Source organism: Bufo bufo, chromosome 2 (genome assembly GCF_905171765.1).
Source record: "Bufo bufo chromosome 2, aBufBuf1.1, whole genome shotgun sequence".
In the NCBI taxonomy this organism is placed as follows: Eukaryota; Metazoa; Chordata; class Amphibia; order Anura; family Bufonidae; genus Bufo; species Bufo bufo.
The window spans coordinates 56,465,906-56,484,200 of NC_053390.1; the positions used below are offsets into that span (position 1 = coordinate 56,465,906).

Here is an 18,295-nt window from a genome sequence, read left to right on the forward strand (position 1 = left end):
TGTGATGAGCGTAGTGACATCACCAAAGGTCCTTTTCCTCCCAGGTCATCAAAGAAGAAGACAGAAGAAACCGGGCTGCGCGAACAAGTGGATGAGGGGAGTTTATTTTTTTTAACCCCTCCAGCCCTATTGTACTATGCATTCTGTATTAAGAATGCTATTATTTTCCCTTATAATCATGTTATAAAGGAAAATAATAAAATCTACACAACACTTAACCCAAACCCAAACTTCTGTGAAGAAGTACGGGTTCGGGTCTGGGTACCAAACATGCCGTTTTTTTTAACGTGCGTGCAAAACGCATTAAAACGCTTTGCACTCGTGGGGAAAAATCGTGCATTTTCCCGCAATGCACCCGCATCTATTCCCGCACGTCACCCACAACGCCAGTGTGAATCCAGCCTTAGGGTACGGCCATCTGGAGCATTTGTGTTGCGTTCACGACGTGGTTGCACTGTGGTCTAGTACCGGACAACTGTATGAGCTGCAATGGGGTCTAATTTAAATAATTAGGATCACACTGTTCAGTCAGTCTACATTGTTAGGCCATATGCACACTGCTATTGTTTGGGTCCGCATCCGAGACGCATTTTTTACTGCTCGGATGCAGACCCATTCACTTCAATGGGGTCGCAAAAGATGCGGACAGCCCTCGGTGTGCTATCTGTATCCGTTGCTCCGTTTTGCAGACAAGAAAAGTCATTTCTATAATGGGCGGCCCGTTCCGTTCGGCAAATTGCAGAACGCACGCGGGCGGCATCTGTGTTTTGCGGATTTACAATTTGCAGACTGCAAAATACGACACGATCTCGTGCATGTAGCCCTAATGGTCATGCGGTACTGTAGTTGTCGTGCTTCCAATGTTAACCCCTTAAGGACAATGGCAATTTTCTTTTTTGCATTTTCCCACATTTCAAGAGTCATGACTATTTTTAAAATTTTCCGTTCACATAGCCATATGAGGGCATTTTTTTTTAGCTTGTATTGTAAAATGGGGGGGGGGGGAATTTTGTGGGGTGAAACTGATATATATGAAAAAAAAAAAAAAAAAAATTCCGCCATGGTTTGTTGGCTTTTGTCATTACGGTGTTCACGTTGCTCTAAAACTGATATTACAATGCTATTCTGCAGGTCGGTACAATCACGGCGATGCCAAATTTATATTGTTTTTATTTTGTTTCAGTACTTTTTTTAAAAGAAATTTCTTTGCATTGTCATATTCTGACAGCCATGACTTTTTATTTTATTTTTCCGCTTACAGAGCTGTCTGAAGGCTTGTTTTTTGCAGAGTGTGCTGGTACCATTTTGGAGTACATACGAGTTTTTGATTACTTTTTATTCTATTATTTTTGCCGGAGGGGCAACATGACCAAAGAACAGAAAATGAGCTATTTTTTTTTCCATTACAGCGGATGTTTACCACACTGTCACGAGGGTTAAAGAGCCACGTCTGACTCCGTTATACCCGGGGTCAGGAGGTCGCAGCGGGTGGCTGCGCGCTCTATATCTAAAGATCACGTTGTTTCTTAGTGATTGTTTTCTGTGTTTGCCTTGCTATCCTTTTTGTCTCTCTCAGGGATCCGTAGCTTCTCCTCCTCAGCTGTTTCGTGTCTGCCACTCCCAACCTCCTTATATTCTCCCCTCACACTTCTCTAGTTGCCAGTTATAGAGCTTCCTGCCTGGACATCTATACTGACCCACTGGAGTGGTTAATCCTGGTTGTTGTTCCTGTGTGCTACCCTCCGGATCCCTGTTTGGCTTATTGTTGTCTCCTGTTGTCGCCCACCTGGGAATATATGTTGAGTTTGTATTGTCTGTCCTTCCCTTGGTGTTTTCCTTTAGAGCTAGTGGTGCGGACTAGTGTTCCCATCGCCCTGTTCACTACCTAGGGCTCAGCTCAGGGAAAGCCAGGGCTTTAGGCACGTGATCGGCGTACGGGTGAGGAACCCGTCTAGGGACGTCAGGGCAGCCAGGTGCCAGCCGCTAGGTGAGTCAAGGGTCACCACCTTCCCTCTCACTTGGGCAGGGCCTTCCTTGTTCCCTCCCTCTGTGTCACGTATGTGATAGTCACGCCGACCGTGATACACACATTACCAATTTTTATATTTTAATAGTTCCGGCATTTTCAGACGTGGTGATACCTGTTATGTTTATTTTTTATTGTCTATTTATTTTTATATGTAAAATATTTCTGTGCTTCTTTATTAAAATGCTTTATTCTTTACTGTGCTTTTTAGTCCCCTTAGGGGAATTGAACATTCGATCTTCTGATCACTTGTCCCATAGACTGCTTGTCCCATTTCAGTCTATGGGACTTTGTACTACCTATCTGTCAGGCTCTGCCTCGGTAACAGCTTTTCAGACAGCTCACTAGGACAGGTCTGGGAGTCTTCAGAAGGCCACATGGCAACCAACTGGAGACCCGTAATTTCACCAGAGGGCTCTGATCGTAGGGCAGAGGGAGCTCCCTCCCCTTGTCAAACCCTAAAGATGCCACGGCCGCTATTGACAGCGGCATCTGAAGACAGATAAACTACCGGGATTGGAGTCTTGGATCCTGGACAATGCCGGTGGGAGTCTGCTGTATTATACAGCCGGAACCCGCTACATATGGCGCGAGCTCAGTGCGTGAGCCCATATCATACATCCCCTTAAAGAGGTTCTGCCATGATTGATGTAAAAAAATTTAAATCAGACATCATTCAGTACATGACAATAATTTGTACCGCAAATGGATCCAGAGATCTTCCCATTTATTGCTCCAATTGTATTAGTAGATTCTCTTCAGCCTGGCAGCTCAGGGTGTGTGTCCTTTCTGCTGCAGTTCTCTCCCTGTAACTGCCTCAGGATAAATAAATAAAAAAAGTATGGTTGTCAGAAAACAGCTGCACTCGTCCCCAGAGGCTGTTCAACATGGCGCCCGTAAACCAATTCATCAAAATCTGTGCAGCAAAAGCCAAATTGTGGTCTATCCCTTCTGAACCCTGCAGCGTACCCAAACAGCAGTTTATGTCGACATTACGTCGAAACCACCTAACAGTTCAAGGGTTGTGGTGAGTCTCAGAAGGCATGAGCTGGGCACAGCATATTGGGCACTGAAATGCCAAATGTGCGGGAAAACTTCAGCAAAATACATGTGGAGTCAAAATGCTTACTCCACCCCTTGATAAATAACTTCAGGGACGTAGTTTCCAAAATGTGGTCATTTATTGGGGGTTTCCACTGTACGGGTACCCGAGAGGCTCTGCAAATGTGATGGAGCACTTGAAAGGCATCCGGCAAAATCTGCCATCCAAAAGCCAAATGGCGCTCCTTCCCTTCTGAGCCCTACCATGTACCCATACAGCAGCTTACGTCCACATTTATTACATTTCGTACCCAGTAGAAGCCGCCTATGAATTCAAGAAGTGTGGTGTGAGTCTCATATGGCACCACTTTGGCACAACATATTGGGCACTGAAATGTCATATCTGTGTAAAACATGCAATTTTCACTTTGGACGGTCCGCTGTGCATTCATTTCTGCAAATTACCTGTGACGTCAGAGTGCTCACTCTGCCTCTTATTACCTTGAGGGGCATACTTTCTACAATGGGTCACTTCTCGGGGGTTCCATTTATTATTTCACCCCAGAGACTCTACAGTTGTCAGCACAAGATGCGTAAATCACCACATTGGGCCTCAAACACGCATGGTGCTCTTTTACTCCTGAGTCCTGTTGTACGTCCAGGCAAAAGATAAAGGCCATGTGTAGGGTGTTTTTAAAACCAGGAAGCACAGCATAATAATAAGAGGGCATGCATTTCACACTGGCACACGAAGGGCACAACATATAGGACACTGAAATGGCATATCTGTGCAAAAAAATTTCCAAAATTTTTTTAAAACTCTTATGGTCTCAATCCAATCACTATAGGTGAATTTCTTGAAGGGTTAATTTTCTAAAATGGGATAAGTTTTTAGTTTTTTTTTAAATGTACTGTTACCTAAGGGGCTCTGCAAATGTGACATTACACCTAAGAAGAATTCCAGCAAAATCTGCCCTCCAAAAACTCTATGGCGCTCCTTCCCTTCTGAACCCTGCGGTGCACCCATACAGCAGGATACAACAACATATGCAGTAATATCGTAATCAAGAAAAAATGCATACCAAATTGTGGGGTACTTTTTCTCCTGTTACCCCTTGTGAAAATGAAAAACTTGGGGCTAAAATAACATTTTATTGGAAAAAATAACATTTTTCATTTTCATAGCCAAGTGTTTCTAAATTCTATGAAATGCCTGTGGCGTCACTACAGATCACTATACTCCTTGATAAATTCCTTGGGGTCACTGTTGTAGGGGTACCTCAGCGTCTCTTCAAATGAGGCACCTATAAACCAATCTAGCAAAATCTTCCTTCCAAAAGCCATATGGCGCTCCTTCTCTTCTGAGCTCTGCTATATGCCCATACAGTAGTTTACGATCACATTTGGGTTGTTTCTATAAACTGCAGAATCGGGGGAAATAAATATTGAGGTTTCTTTTGCTGTTCATCCTCGCTGTGCTACAGAAATAAATCGATTAAAATTGAAAATCTGCAAAAAAACAAAACAAAACATTACATTTTTTAATTTCTCTTCCATTTTGCTTTAATTCCACAATATTTCTAAAATCAGCTTTGAATAATTTGAGGGGTGTAGTTTCTAAAATGGAGTCATTTAAAGGCAGTTATTATTACGCAAGCCCTTCAAAGTCACTTTAGAACCGAATAGGTCCATACAAAAAGTCGGTTTTTGATTTTTTTTTTTTTTAAATTTGAAAAATTGCTTCTAAAATTCTAAGCCTTCTGATGCTCTAAAAAATAAAAACACATTTACAAAATATGCCGACTTAAACTAGACATATGGGGGATGTTAATGAATAGCTATTTTATGAGGTATCTGTAAAGAATAAATCAAGGCAACTGGACGTACTGTAGATTTCTTGAAAACGTTTCACTCGTTCTTCCAACGAGCTTTCTCAATTCTGAGTGACTGCATTTTATGAGGTATCGCTATCTGTTTTTTTTAAAAAAGTGCTAATTTTTCCACATTTTCGGTAAATTTGGGATTTTATAATACATAACCAGGTAAAACACATTGATTCAATTTCACCACTAACATGAAGAACAACGTGTCGTCACGAGAAGACAGTCTCAGAATGGCTTAGATAAGTAAAACCCTTCCAAACGTATTACCGCATATGGTGACACGCAGGGCCGCTGATAGGCCAGTACAGCTGGCCCAGTTGTACCGGGCCCGGCTGGCAGGGGGGCCCGGGCAGCCTCGACATAACCAATTAACCACCTCCGGACCGCTGTACGCAGATTCGCGTTCCGGAGGTGGCAGCCCTGCGCTCAGCGACGCATATACGCGTCATCTCGCGTGAGCCGGGATTTCCTGTGAACGCGCGCACACAGGCGCGCGCGCTCACAGGAACGGAAGGTAAGAGAGTTGATCTCCAGCCTGCCAGCGGCGATCGTTCGCTGGCAGGCTGGAGATGTGTTTTTTTTTAACCCCTAACAAGTATATTAGACGCTGTTTTGATAACAGCGTCTAATATACCTGCTACCTGGTCCTCTGGTGGTCCCCTTTGTTTGGATCGACCACCAGAGGACACAGGTAGCTCAGTAAAGTAGCACCAAGCACCACTACACTACACTACCCCCCCCCCCCCCGTCACTTATTAACCCCTTATTAGCCCCTGATCACCCCTGATCACCCCATATAGACTCCCTGATCACCCCCCTGTAATTGATTACCCCCCTGTCATTGATCACCCCCCTGTAAAGCTCCATTCAGATGTCCGCATGATTTTTACGGATCCACTGATAGATGGATCGGATCCGCAAAACGCATCCGGACGTCTGAATGAAGCCTTACAGGGGCGTGATCAATGACTGTGGTGATCACCCCATATAGACTCCCTGATCACCCCCCTGTCATTGATTACCCCCCTGTCATTGATCAACCCCCTGTAAAGCTCCATTCAGACGTCCGCATGATTTTTACGGATCCACTGATAGATGGATCGGATCCGCAAAACGCATCCGGACGTCTGAATGAAGCCTACAGAGACCTGGCTTGTTGTTTTTTTTCCACCTTTATCATTTGTTTAATCTTCCTAATTTTTTTCAAAATACCACTTCATTTATTCATTAATGTTTTTTTATTACATATTGATATTAAAGAGGTCTGTTCTCATCTGAAAACAGTATTTATTTTGGATAATAAAACTTATAACTGGCTGGAGAAAAATAAATATCACTTGTAGACAAATCTGCATGTTGTTTCAAGGCGGCGTCTGGGGAGGGGCCAAGGGCGGGGCCAGGGGTGTGGCTGAAGGAGGGATCAGGGGGTGGAGCTGAAGGGGGCCCCGTCATGTATGCTGTACGGGGCCCCATGATTTCTATCAGCGGCCCTGGTGTCAGATTTGCAAAATTAGGCAGGGTCAGGACGGTGAAAAGTGGCTGTGTCCTGAAGGGGTTAAAGGGATTGTGGCGACAACCCATGAACTGTTAGGACAGGGATCAGCAACCTTTGGCATGCCGGCGGCTGTGAAACTACAACTCCCAGCATGCTCACTTACTCGGCTGGTCTTGTAACTCCCATAGAAGTGAAGGGGGGATGCTGGGAGTTGTAGTTTCTAAAACTGCTGGAGGTTGCTGATCCCTGTGTTAGGACATCATGGAGGGGATTTTCTTCCAAAGAGCAGCTCTCACCCCTGCAGCCGCCTCCATGCCATGTATTCCATGGTCACCTCCTGACTGGACGTACATTGTGTGCAATTGCGAATGTGACGAGAAATGAGACTCTTCTCTATATGGGCTATACTTCCAGCGCGCTCGCGTTTCCATCCTGTTTGTCCCACTCTCCGATCCGTCCCAGCTGATGCCTCAGCTCTCCACTAGTCGCCGCCACGTCACGCAGGGAGTCCACCAACAAGATGGCGTTCACCCTGTACTCGCTGCTGCAGGCCGCCCTGCTGTGTGTGAATGCCGTGGCCGTGCTGCATGAGGAGCGCTTCCTGAGCAAGAGTGAGAGCTCCGGGGACCGGGGGAGCCCTCAGAGGGGGCGGCCATAGCCCACAGCCAGTATGAGGAGTCTGCAACCACTGCTGGGGAACTACAACTCCCAGCAAGCTGTGGCAGCCAGGAAATCCTGGAAGTTGTAGTTTCACCACGCCTGCAAGCTCCAGCGGTTCTCCAATGTGGGGGTACACCATGCGTTGTCACTTACTCTCGTCTCCTCTGTCTCTCCGCAGTCGGCTGGGGGGCCGATCAGGGCATCGGAGGGTTTGGAGAAGTGCCTGGAATCAAGTCCCAGCTGATGAACCTGGTGCGCTCCGTACGGACCGTGATGAGAGGTGAGTGCCCGGGACGTGTCGCCTCAGAGGCGGGATACATATCAGGCAGCTGTAAAAGGGCACACGTATGGCGGCACATAGGTGCTGAGCTGTGGACCTGTAGGTGCTGTGTGTAGCACTGCGCTGCTACTGCCCTATACTATAGTGTGTGGTGGAGCTAGGGGTGCCACCCTGCCCGTATCTCGCTGGCCAGGCCGGTAATTTAGTGCCCCTGCAGGTGCCGCTAGTTTTTTTATTTTTTCTACCGTTAATAATAATTGCCAGTATTTTTCTATACTGCCTGTTAATAATGAGCGATTCTCGGGCGGACTGAGAACCCTCAGGGCCCCTGGGCAAAATAAATCAAGGGCCCCCTTACAGGCCCCACCCATGTTCTGCTGCAAGCCCCACCCTTGTCCCGCCTCCAGCCACACCCTACACAATCTTTAATAAGATTTCAAAGTTAAAGCGAAACAAAAGGCACCCAGACCACGTCAGCTCATTGATGTGGTCTGGGTACAGTGTCCCTTTTGCAAATCGAGCTGCAATGTTCTAGAGAAACTGCATTGTTTACGTTCCAGCAATAAGTCGGCCTCTAGTCGCTGGCAGCCACCTGAGGGCTTCCTGGAGTAAAACAGACCTTTGGTCCGGTATCTGACGCTGGACGTCCTCACACTCTGCATGATGACCTCCAGGGTCAGATTTTTCCCCATAGGAAAGCATTGATTCAATGCTTTTGTATGGGGTGATCTAATCTCAGCGTCCATTAGTGAGCCTCTGTTAGAAGCAGTGTGGGCATAACTACTGTGAAGGGGGCACATATCTGGGCATAACTACTGTGAAAGGGGGGGGGGAGGCCCTTCACAGTAGTTATTAATCCCTTTCAGCAGTCTCCCCTTCAGTGAATGGGGGACTGCTGAAAGGGGTTAATAACTACTGTGAAGGGCCTAGCCGTCTGGGCAACCCCACAGATCATCCCCCCAACCCCCAACTCATTCCCGCGCAGCCCACAAGTAGCGGAACAATTACAAGAGGGGTGGGGAATAGCCAAATAAAAAAATATTTTGAACCAAAAGGTGTTATGGGGGCTCTGTGGATGGCACTGTTGTGGGGGGATCTGTGGATGTCACTGTTGTGGGGGCTCTGTGGATGACACACTGTTGTGGGGGGGGGGGCTCTGTGGATGACACACTGTTGTGGGGGGGGCTCTGTGGATGACACACTGTTGTGGGGGGGGGGGCTCTGTGGATGACACACTGTTGTGGGGGGGGGGGCTCTGTGGATGACACACTGTTGTGGGGGGGGGGGCTCTGTGGATGACACACTGTTGTGGGGGGGGCTCTGTGGATGACACACTGTGGGGGGGGGCTCTGTGGATGACACACTGTTGTGGGGGGGGGCTCTGTGGATGACACACTGTTGTGGGGGGGCTCTGTGGATGACACACTGTTGTGGGGGGGCTCTGTGGATGACACACTGTTGGGGGGGGGCTCTGTGGATGACACACTGTTGTGGGGGGGCTCTGTGGATGACACACTGTTGTGGGGGGGCTCTGTGGATGACACACTGTTGTGGGGGGGCTCTGTGGATGACACACTGTTGTGGGGGGGGCTCTGGATGACACACTGTTGTGGGGGGGGGCTCTGTGGATGACACACTGTTGTGGGGGGGGGCTCTGTGGATGACACACTGTTGTGGGGGGGGGCTCTGTGGATGACACACTGTTGTGGGGGGGGGGGCTCTGTGGATGACACACTGTTGTGGGGGGGGGGGGGGGCTCTGTGGATGACACACTGTTGTGGGGGGGGGGGGGCTCTGTGGATGACACACTGTTGTGGGGGGGGCTCTGTGGATGACACACTGTTGTGGGGGGGGGCTCTGTGGATGACACACTGTTGTGGGGGGGGGCTCTGTGGATGACACACTGTTGTGGGGGGGCTCTGTGGATGACACACTGTTGTGGGGGGGGGGCTCTGTGGATGACACACTGTTGTGGGTGGGGGCTCTTTGGATGACACACTGTTGTGGGTGGGGGCTCTTTGGATGACACACTGTTGTGGATGGGGGCTCTTTGGATGACACACTGTTGTGGGGAGGGATCTGTGGATGACACACTGTTGTGGGGAGGGATCTGTGGATGACACACTGTTGTGGGGGGGGGCTCTGTGGATGACACATATATAGCAGCATATACAGTGTCATCCACAGATCCCCCATAACAGTGTCCCTGTGAGTGAATGATCCCCAATACACTGCGCATGCGCGAAAAAGACGACTTGCCGCAGGCGCAGTAGAGGTTAACAAAATGCAAACAAAAATAAAGGTTAACAAAATGCAAATATCTAGACCTCTTCAGCACCTCTGTGACGTTTAATTGACAGTATTAGGTCTATATCGTGGAAAATAGTTTTAAGGAAATGAAATAAAGATTTAAAATTTTATATTAGTCAGCAGTTCAAGCTAGACGTAATGTAAAACTATCTCCCACGATATAGACATAATACTGTCAAGTAAACGGAACACCGGCATCTGGTGCTGTAATGGCAGCGGGGCCCGGTGCAGTCACTGTATTCTATTACACCGGGCCCCGCTCACTGTAATACTAATATTCCGATGTGAACAACTTGAAATCCTCTGCGATCCTCTCCCTCTCTGTACTCACAAACTCAGTAGCAGGCCGGGCGGCAGCGCAACTCACTGACTTCACGCGCCTGCTCTTCCCACTTTATGAATGAAGCAGACGGAGCAGGCGCGTGACGTCAGTGAGTTGCGCTGCCGCCCGGCCTGCTACTGAGTTTTAGAGATTGGAAGTTCGGATCTTTTTCATGAATCGGATCTTCGGTTCACTTCCTGAGCCGGCAGAAGCAAGTGAACTGAAGATCAATGCGCATGCTCAGCTCATCGAATCTTCAGTTTACTTGCTGAGTCGGCTCTCAAGTGAACCGAAGGTCTGGAGGGACTCGCTCCTGGCAAACACAGCTCTGCTGCAGTGGAGCAGACTGATGTAATTACACTGTATAGTTATTGCAGGGATTTATATAATGGTCTAAGAGTTTATTAGTTAAAAGAATCAAATTAGTCAGAGACTCATTTGATTCTTTGAGTTAAAATAATCCTGTCACGAGTCCCTGCCAGGCTTCCTGCTCTGCTACATTGCTGCAAGCACCCTGTACACACACAGCTCTGCTACATTGCTGCAAGCACCCTGTACAAACACAGCTCTGCTACATTGCTGCAAGCACCCTGTACACACACAGCTCTGCTACATTGCTGCAAGCACCCTGTACACACACAGCTCTGCTACATTGCTGCAAGCACCCTGTACACACACAGCTCTGCTACATTGCAGACTCTTAAAAGGTATTAGATCCACTATGAACATTGAAGATGTTAAGGTAGATAAGTCGATAGCAGACTCTTTGTTTGAGGGATTGCAGAAAAAAAAAGGGTAGATGCTTCCCCGTGCATAATAGTGTTCTTTACCTAATTCAAAAGGAATGGAAGAAACCATGTAGGAAGGTTTTTATTTCCAAAACTTCATCTTCTTGGGGCAAGATTCCCAAAATAGATGTTGCCATTTCTAAGGTTTCTAAAAGATCCTCTCTTCCCTTTGAGGACACGGGTGTTCTTAGGAACCCTTTGGATAAGAAGGCTGAGTTTTTCCTGAAGGGTGCTTCCTCATTCCGTCTCAACATTGTGGCCACGGTGACGGCTAGAACATTAAAGGGGTTCTCTGGGCTTTTAACATTGATAACCTATCCTATCAGATCAGCTGTTTGAAGAGGAGGCGTGCGCCATGCCGTGGAGGAGCTGTAGAGTTCCACAGCAGAGACTGGAGTATCTGTACACAGGACGACAATAAGCCGTACTCTCCATAGAGTTAGGCTTTATGGCAGAGCGGCTAGAAGAAAGCCATTCCTTTCAGCTAAAAACAAAAAGGCACGTTGTGAGTTTGCGAAAAGGCATGTGGGAGACGCCCAAAATGTATGGAGGAAGGTGCTCTGGTCTGATGAGACTAAAATATAACTTTTCAGCCATCAAAGAAAACGCTATGTCTGGTGCAAACCCAACACTTCACCCAAAGAACACCATCCCCACAGTGAGACATGGTGGTGGCAGCATTATGCTGTGGGGATGGGACTGGGAAACTGGTCAGAGTTGAGGGAAAGATGGATGGTGCTAAATACAGGGATATTCTAGAGCAAAACCTGTACCATTCTGTGCGTGATTTGAGACTAGGACGGAGGTTCACCTTCCAGCAGGACAATGACCCCAAACACACGGCTAAAGCATCACTTGAGTGGTTTAAGGGGAAACATATAAATGTGTTAGAATGGCCGAGTCAAAGCCCAGATCTCAATCCAATAGAAAACCTGTGGTCAGACTTAAAGATTGCTGTTCACAAGTGCAAACCTTCCAACTTGAAGGAGCTGGAGCAGTTTTGCAAGGAGTAATGGGCAAAAATCCCAGAGGTAAGATGTGGCAACTGCTCATAGAGACTTATCCAAAGCGACTTGGAGCTGTGATTGCCGCAAAAGGTGGCTCTACAAAGTATTGACTTTAGGGGGTGAATAGTTATGCACATTGACTTTTTGTTATTTTGTCCTATTTGTTGTTTGCTTCACAATAAAAAAAAAATAATAATAAAAATTCAAAGTTGTGGGCATGTTCTGTAAATTAAATGATGCAAATCCACAAACAATCCATGTTAATTCCAGGTTGTGAGGCACCAAAATCCGAAAAAATTCAAGGGAGGTGAATAGTTTTGCAAGGCAGAAATTTGGCAGGAAAAGGGTTCCTCTTTGGAAACTCTTCCTAGTCAAATAAACAGTCTCAGCAATGACGCCAAGCCAAAAGTGGTAGGAAGACTAAAATTATTCCTCTCAGCATGGGAAAAGGTAGCAGGGCCATGGGTTTTAGAGGTCATTCGTCACGGCCTAAAACCAAAATTTCGCACCTTGCTGCCTCAAAGATTTGTTATTACAAAAAATTGTGCTGTAAAGGGGTCATTCCCCATAATAAAGGAAATTCAAGAACTAATAAAAAAGGAGGTCTTAATTCTGGTCCCTCAAAAAGAACTATCAGAAGGATATTTCTCCTGGCTTTTTCTAGTTCCAAAACCAGACGGCTCCTTCAGAACCATCATCAATGTGAGGGACTTAAACAAGTTTCTAGTGTTCAGAAAGTTCAAGATGGAAACAATGAAAACTACTATACCGCTTTTGTTTACACATTGTTTCATGGCAGTGATAGATCTGAAAGATGTCTATTTCCACATTCCAATGCACCCGGAGTTCCAGAAGTTTCTCAGAGTTGCAGTCTTTGTGGAAGGTCAGCTACAGCAATTCCAATTTCAGGCATTACCCTTTGGCCTGTCTATGGTCCCAAGGATCTTTAGTAAAGTGGTAGCAGAAATGGTATCATTCATAAGACTAAAGAACGTGATGTTAGCGCCATATCTGGATGACTTTTTAATAATAGCAAAATCCCATCGCAGTTGCAGGGAAGCAGTACAGATGGTGATAAGCACCTTTCAGGAATTGGGTTGGATGATCAACGACTAAAAATCCAAACTAAAGCTGGAAAAGTGTCAGAGATTTCTAGGCCTAATTCTAGATTCCGTATCTTTTCCTCCGGTAGATATACCTTCTGAGATAAGCAGAATTTCCACTCAAATAAAATCCCTTGCATCTCCCACTCTGACAATTCGGAAGGCGATCGAATAGGCTCAACTACATTCTCGTCAATTACAGAGAGAAATATTGACGGCCTTCAAGAAGAGCAAAGGAATTCTAGATGTCGAGCTGCAAATTTCAAGAACAACAATGAAGAGTCTAGCCTGGTGGGAGGACAGACAAAATCTGATACAGGGTGTCCCATGGACCTATCCAGATCCAACATTCATAACTACGGATGCAAGCCCCTGCATGTCCAGGGTCAGTGGTCACGGAATCAAAGACGCTTTTCCTCCAACATAAAAGTGCTTTTGGCAGTGAGATTGGCTATAGAAGCTTCTCAATCCCTAATAGGTTCGGGCCATGTCAGAGTCCTATCAGACTACAGTAGCCTATATAAATCACCAGGGGAAGACAAAGTCTGTTACCCTCGGGCGGGAGGCGAATCGGTTTTTGAAAAAACTAGAGGGGCAGGTCAGTCATATTTCAGCCCTACATATAAGAGGGAAAGAAAATATTCAAGCGGACTTCCTGAGCAGGTGTCCTTTAAAACAGGGAGAATGGTCCTTGAAAAATTCGGTCTTCTCCATGATCAAAAAATTTCGGGGCATGCCCGTGATAGACCTGTTCGCCTCTCGTCAGAACAAAAAAGTAGATCTATGCTGTTCCTTGGATCCGAGGGAATCCCCTTATGGGGTGGATGTCCTTCTCCTGAAATGGGACTTCACACTGGCCTACGCCTTCCCCCTTTTCCAGTTACTACCATTAGTTCTGAAAAAAATCTGAAAGGACAGGGCGAGAGTAATTCTGATTGCTCCATTCTGGCTGAAGAGAGCATGGTTCACTCCTCTCAGAATAATGTCCGTATCAGTCTGGTTTTCCATCCAGCAGTAAAGGGTCTGCATTTAGCAGCATGGAATTTGAAAGGGGTCTATTAATAAAAAAAGGGGTTTTCACAGGAGCTGATTGCTACACTTCTTAAAGGGGTTCTGCAGTTTGTTTAAACTGATGATCTATCCTCTGGATAGATCATCAGCAACTGATCGGCGGGCTCCGACACTCGGGACCCCTGCCGATCAGCTGTTTGAGAAGGCAACGGCGCAACAGCAGCGCAGCGGCCTTCTCACCGTTTACCGCTGGCTCACGACTAGTATCAACTTGCCTGGGCTGGGCTAAGCTCCATTCAAGTGAACAGAGCTTAGCCACGCCCAGGCAAGTTGATACTAGTCGTGACGTCACTGGGCCAGCGGTAAACAGTGAGAAGGCCACGGCTGCTGGAGCGCCGCTGCCTTCTCAAACAGCTGATCGACGGGGGTCCTGGGTGTCGGACCCCTGCTGATCAGATGCTGATGATCTATCCAAACTGCAGGACCCCTTTAAGAGTAGAAAACCGGTGGCGATTTCTAACTATGCCAGGATATGGAGGAAATTTATAGAATTTAGTAAAATTGATCCTGATAACCTGCCTGATTCGATTCCTATTTCCTATGTTCTGGAATTTCTTCAAAAAGGGCTGACTTTGGGGTTAGCTAAAAACACATTAAAGGTGCAAGTTTCTGCCCTTTCAGTACTTTTTGAAGAAAATTTTGCCTCTGATTCTTGGGTAGTAAGGGTCTTTAGAGCAGTAGATAGGATGGCCCCAGTTTTTTTCCCTGAAAGTTCCCTCGTGGGATCTGAATCTAGTTCTAGGAGCTCTGATGCAGCCCCCTTTTGAGCCCATTTAATCGTCCAATATCAAACATCTTACCTATAAAATGATTTTACTAGTAGCACTCGCCACAGCCAGGAGAGTAGGCGAGTTACATGCTATTTCTGAAAATACTCCATTCACTACTATTCTAGAGGATAGAAATATTATTAAACCTGACCCGGCCTTCTTACCCAAAGTTTCCTCCAAATTTCATAGATCACAGGAAATTGTGCTTCCCTCTTTTTTTGCCAATCCTAAAACCCCCAAAAAAGAAGAATTTCATACATTGGATGTAAGACGATGTTTATTACATTATCTCAAATCTACGGAGGGGTGGCGAAAATCTTCAGCCTTGTTTGTCCTCTTCTCTGGGCCAAATAAGGGTAAGAAGGCTACCAAAGGTACCTTGTCTAGATGGATCAGACTTGGTATATCTCAGGCTTACTTGGAGGCTGGTCTTTCTCCTCCAATCTCGGAGAAGGCTCATTCCACTCGTTCTGTCTCCACTTCTTGGGCAGAAAGATCTGGTGCAACTATTGAACAAGTCTGTAGAGCTGCCACATGGTCTTCTCCCTGTAACTTTTTCCGGCACTATCGTTTGGACTCTTCCTCTGATCTATCTTTTGGTAGAAAGGTCTTACAAGCGGTGGTCCCTCCCTAAGGAAGGATATTCTTCTCTGTAATTAAAATGATGATTACACTTACCGGTAATTGGATTTTCCAGACCCTCACGACAGCACCCTTCCTTATTCCCTCCGTGGGTTTCTTACTTCTCTCCTCTTATAGGCACTGGGTGTTAAAAAAAAAAAAAGAATAATTATATGAAAGGTGTATTGTTAAGTTTGATTAACTAAGGTAGGAGTCCCTCTCTTGCTCTGAAATCCACTGACAGGGTAGAGAGGCTACACCTTTTTATTCTGTAGGTTTTCTGTCCCTGGAGGCCGATCTTCTCTCTGTGGTGCTGTCGTGGGGTCTGGAAAATCTGATTACCGGTAAGTGTAATCATCATTATCCAGAGCAGTCCCTCATGTTGGCACCAAGCGACACCTGTGGTTCAGGCACATGTCTTATTGTATTATTTCAGACGTGTTTTGGATGCGGCATAACATAATTGGTATCTGTTCATATAGGACTAAATAAATGGGACTTGGTTTTTTATGTTTTATGGTTCAGCTACATGGCGATCTTGGTTGCTCCCAAGGATCACAGAGTAGTGGTGCTAGCATAGAAATAAATGGAGTCACAGCACAACTCACATATTTCCCGTGACCCCAGAATCGCAAAAAACAAACTGTAGTGGTGGGTTTTTTGTAATTCTGGGAACATGTTTGCGGCAAAGGTATAACTGGCACCTGACGTTCAGCTCTTGAGCCTGTGGCTTACACCTCCACCAGTATTATAACATGTAGAAGAAAAAGGATTAAGAATCTCTTAGTAGGGATAGGATGTTTTCCCTACATCAGTATGTGAGTGTCTAGCTTGCTTGAAGTACATTGAACAGCAGTCTAGAGATACACTTTACAGCAGCCACATAGGCCATAGGAATCTGTAGTCTGGGGAGAGTTCTGGGCATGCTCTGTAGTAACCTGTGCAGAGGTCATTGTGCAGGGAGGGTGAATATACAAGCTGTGTCCGTCACCTATTGTGAATGATGGAACCTGTCTTCTCTTTCTCTATCTCTCTCTCGTGTCCACACGTATGTCTGGTTGGTCAGTGCATTTGAAAATGTTTAACATAAAGACATTAAACAAAAGTTTTTTTTATTATTTTCTTTTGTAGTTCCTCTGTTAATCGTCAACTCAATAACGATCGTGCTACTTCTCTTATTCGGATGAAGACTCTTTTGTCACCTCTTGCGAAGACTGACCGGACTGATGACTCCACCACCTGAATATTCCCCCACGACTGGACTGCTGAGCCCTCTGTGGAGTTTAAAAAACAAACAAAAAAAAACAAAAAACTGATGTGATGCATTTTTGTAAATTGTCTCATCAAAAGGCGTACGATCTGAAGACTGAGCGTTACTGGTATCTACTTGTGCGTTCACTGTGCCCACCTGCCACGTAGCAGATAGTGATTGGCGTGTACCTTCCCCCCCTGTGTGTAGCCTCTTATGGGACTTGGTACCGGGGTGCATAAATAACACCATCATAAATAACACCTTCTGATGACCTTGACCAGATCATAGCATTTATCTTCTGTGGTAATGGTCTGCAACCTGTGGCTCTCCAGCTGTTTACAAAACTACAATGCTGAGCATGCTGAGAGTAGTACTTTAGCAAGAGCTTAAGAAACCTAAAGTAGCACACCACTAGGCAATGGTTGCATACGTTTGTTTTCATCTCACTTGAACATACAATGGACACCTGCAGTTGGTTTCCAACCTTTGATTATTTATGACGTACAGAATGTTGAGGGGTGGGTTATCAAAGTTTTCCACGAGTCATAAGCCACTGTTTAAGTTCAGAACCATCAGTTTCCCCCATCATGACCTTACTAATGACGTATTACTTTCAGAAAGATAAGGTTTGGTAGAGGTTTCCTAGAGGGGGTAGTCTACAGTATTATCAGCCGTCCCTTCCATAGTTACAATCTATTTCATTGTATACTTGCTATAAGCCGATGTACATTCCAATTCGTGGAGGAGAATGGAAGCACCTGAGACCTGAAGGACCTGTTGTCTGTATGTCTTGTCCATGTTGGATAGCTCTGCCCGATTTTAAAGAGAACCTCCAAATGTAGATTGGCTTTGACGTATCTGTGGGGGCCCTGACAGACAGTGCTTATAAAAATCATCCCATCTCTGGTGGATCTACCATGGGAATTTACCTGTAAGTGCCTGACTGGTAGACTAAGACTGGTAGGTTAGTTAAGCTTTACTGCCAGCTGGACACAGGCTATACTCTGTGAATATGGCCCTGTTGTGAGGGTCCTCAGCCTATAAATTCCTACACAGGTTTACATTTGACCTCTCAACAGAAAGTCCTCGACTGCCTGACAGGCGGCCACAGTATATAGAGTATATAGCTATAGAGACCACAGTATGAGGCCAGTGAATTGGATAGGATGGGCGCACAGCTTTCAGTACGCGCACTTGCGTTTTTCCTGACTACCGCAGCAGATTGGATTTTTGTATTTTATCCTGTTTTATATGTAGATCGGATGGGGGGAATAAAAATGTGTCACGAAAACTTGTCTGAAATATGTTGGGTTCTTTAAATAAGGAGCTGCAGCAGACATCCATAGACACTTAGAGAAGAATCAGACGAGCGGATTAAAGGTATCTATGACTGGCTGAGTTTGGGTCATTGGAGGTGCGGTTAGGTCGGGTGCATAAATATGTCCAGAATGCGCTCATATGAAATTGGCAAATCTTAAAGGGCTTGTCCTAGCTACAGATATTGATCGCCTACCCTCAGGTCATCAGTATCAGAATGGGTTCAGCATCCGACACCTCCAGCTGTTTCGGGAGGCTGCAGTGCTGGAAGCGGACGGCTCAATACACCGTGTAGTGGCTATGCTGGGGTACTGCAGCTCAGCTACTATTCAAACGAATCTGCGTTGAG

The 18,295-nt window shown here is 46.0% G+C and overlaps 1 protein-coding gene across 1 annotated transcript; it reads left to right on the plus strand.

Annotated features, from left to right (window-relative positions):
* The first annotated feature begins 6,897 nt into the window (after positions 1–6,897).
* Positions 6,898–17,920, plus strand: IER3IP1 (immediate early response 3 interacting protein 1). The gene is made up of 3 exons (XM_040421125.1): positions 6,898–7,056; positions 7,284–7,385; positions 16,509–17,920. The coding sequence occupies exons 1-3, from the start codon at positions 6,966–6,968 to the stop codon at positions 16,562–16,564; spliced, it is 249 nt and encodes an 82-aa protein (XP_040277059.1). The 5' UTR covers positions 6,898–6,965; the 3' UTR covers positions 16,565–17,920.
* Positions 17,921–18,295: the final 375 nt, after the last annotated feature.

Coding starts and splice junctions, on each gene's coding strand:
- IER3IP1 (XM_040421125.1), top strand. CDS start 6,966: ATGGCGTTCACCCTGTACTCGCTGCTGCAGGCCGCCCTGCTGTGTGTG. Junction 7,057..7,283: donor GGAGCGCTTCCTGAGCAAGA/GTGAGAGCTCCG, acceptor GTCTCTCCGCAG/TCGGCTGGGGGGCCGATCAG. Junction 7,386..16,508: donor CGTACGGACCGTGATGAGAG/GTGAGTGCCCGG, acceptor TTTCTTTTGTAG/TTCCTCTGTTAATCGTCAAC.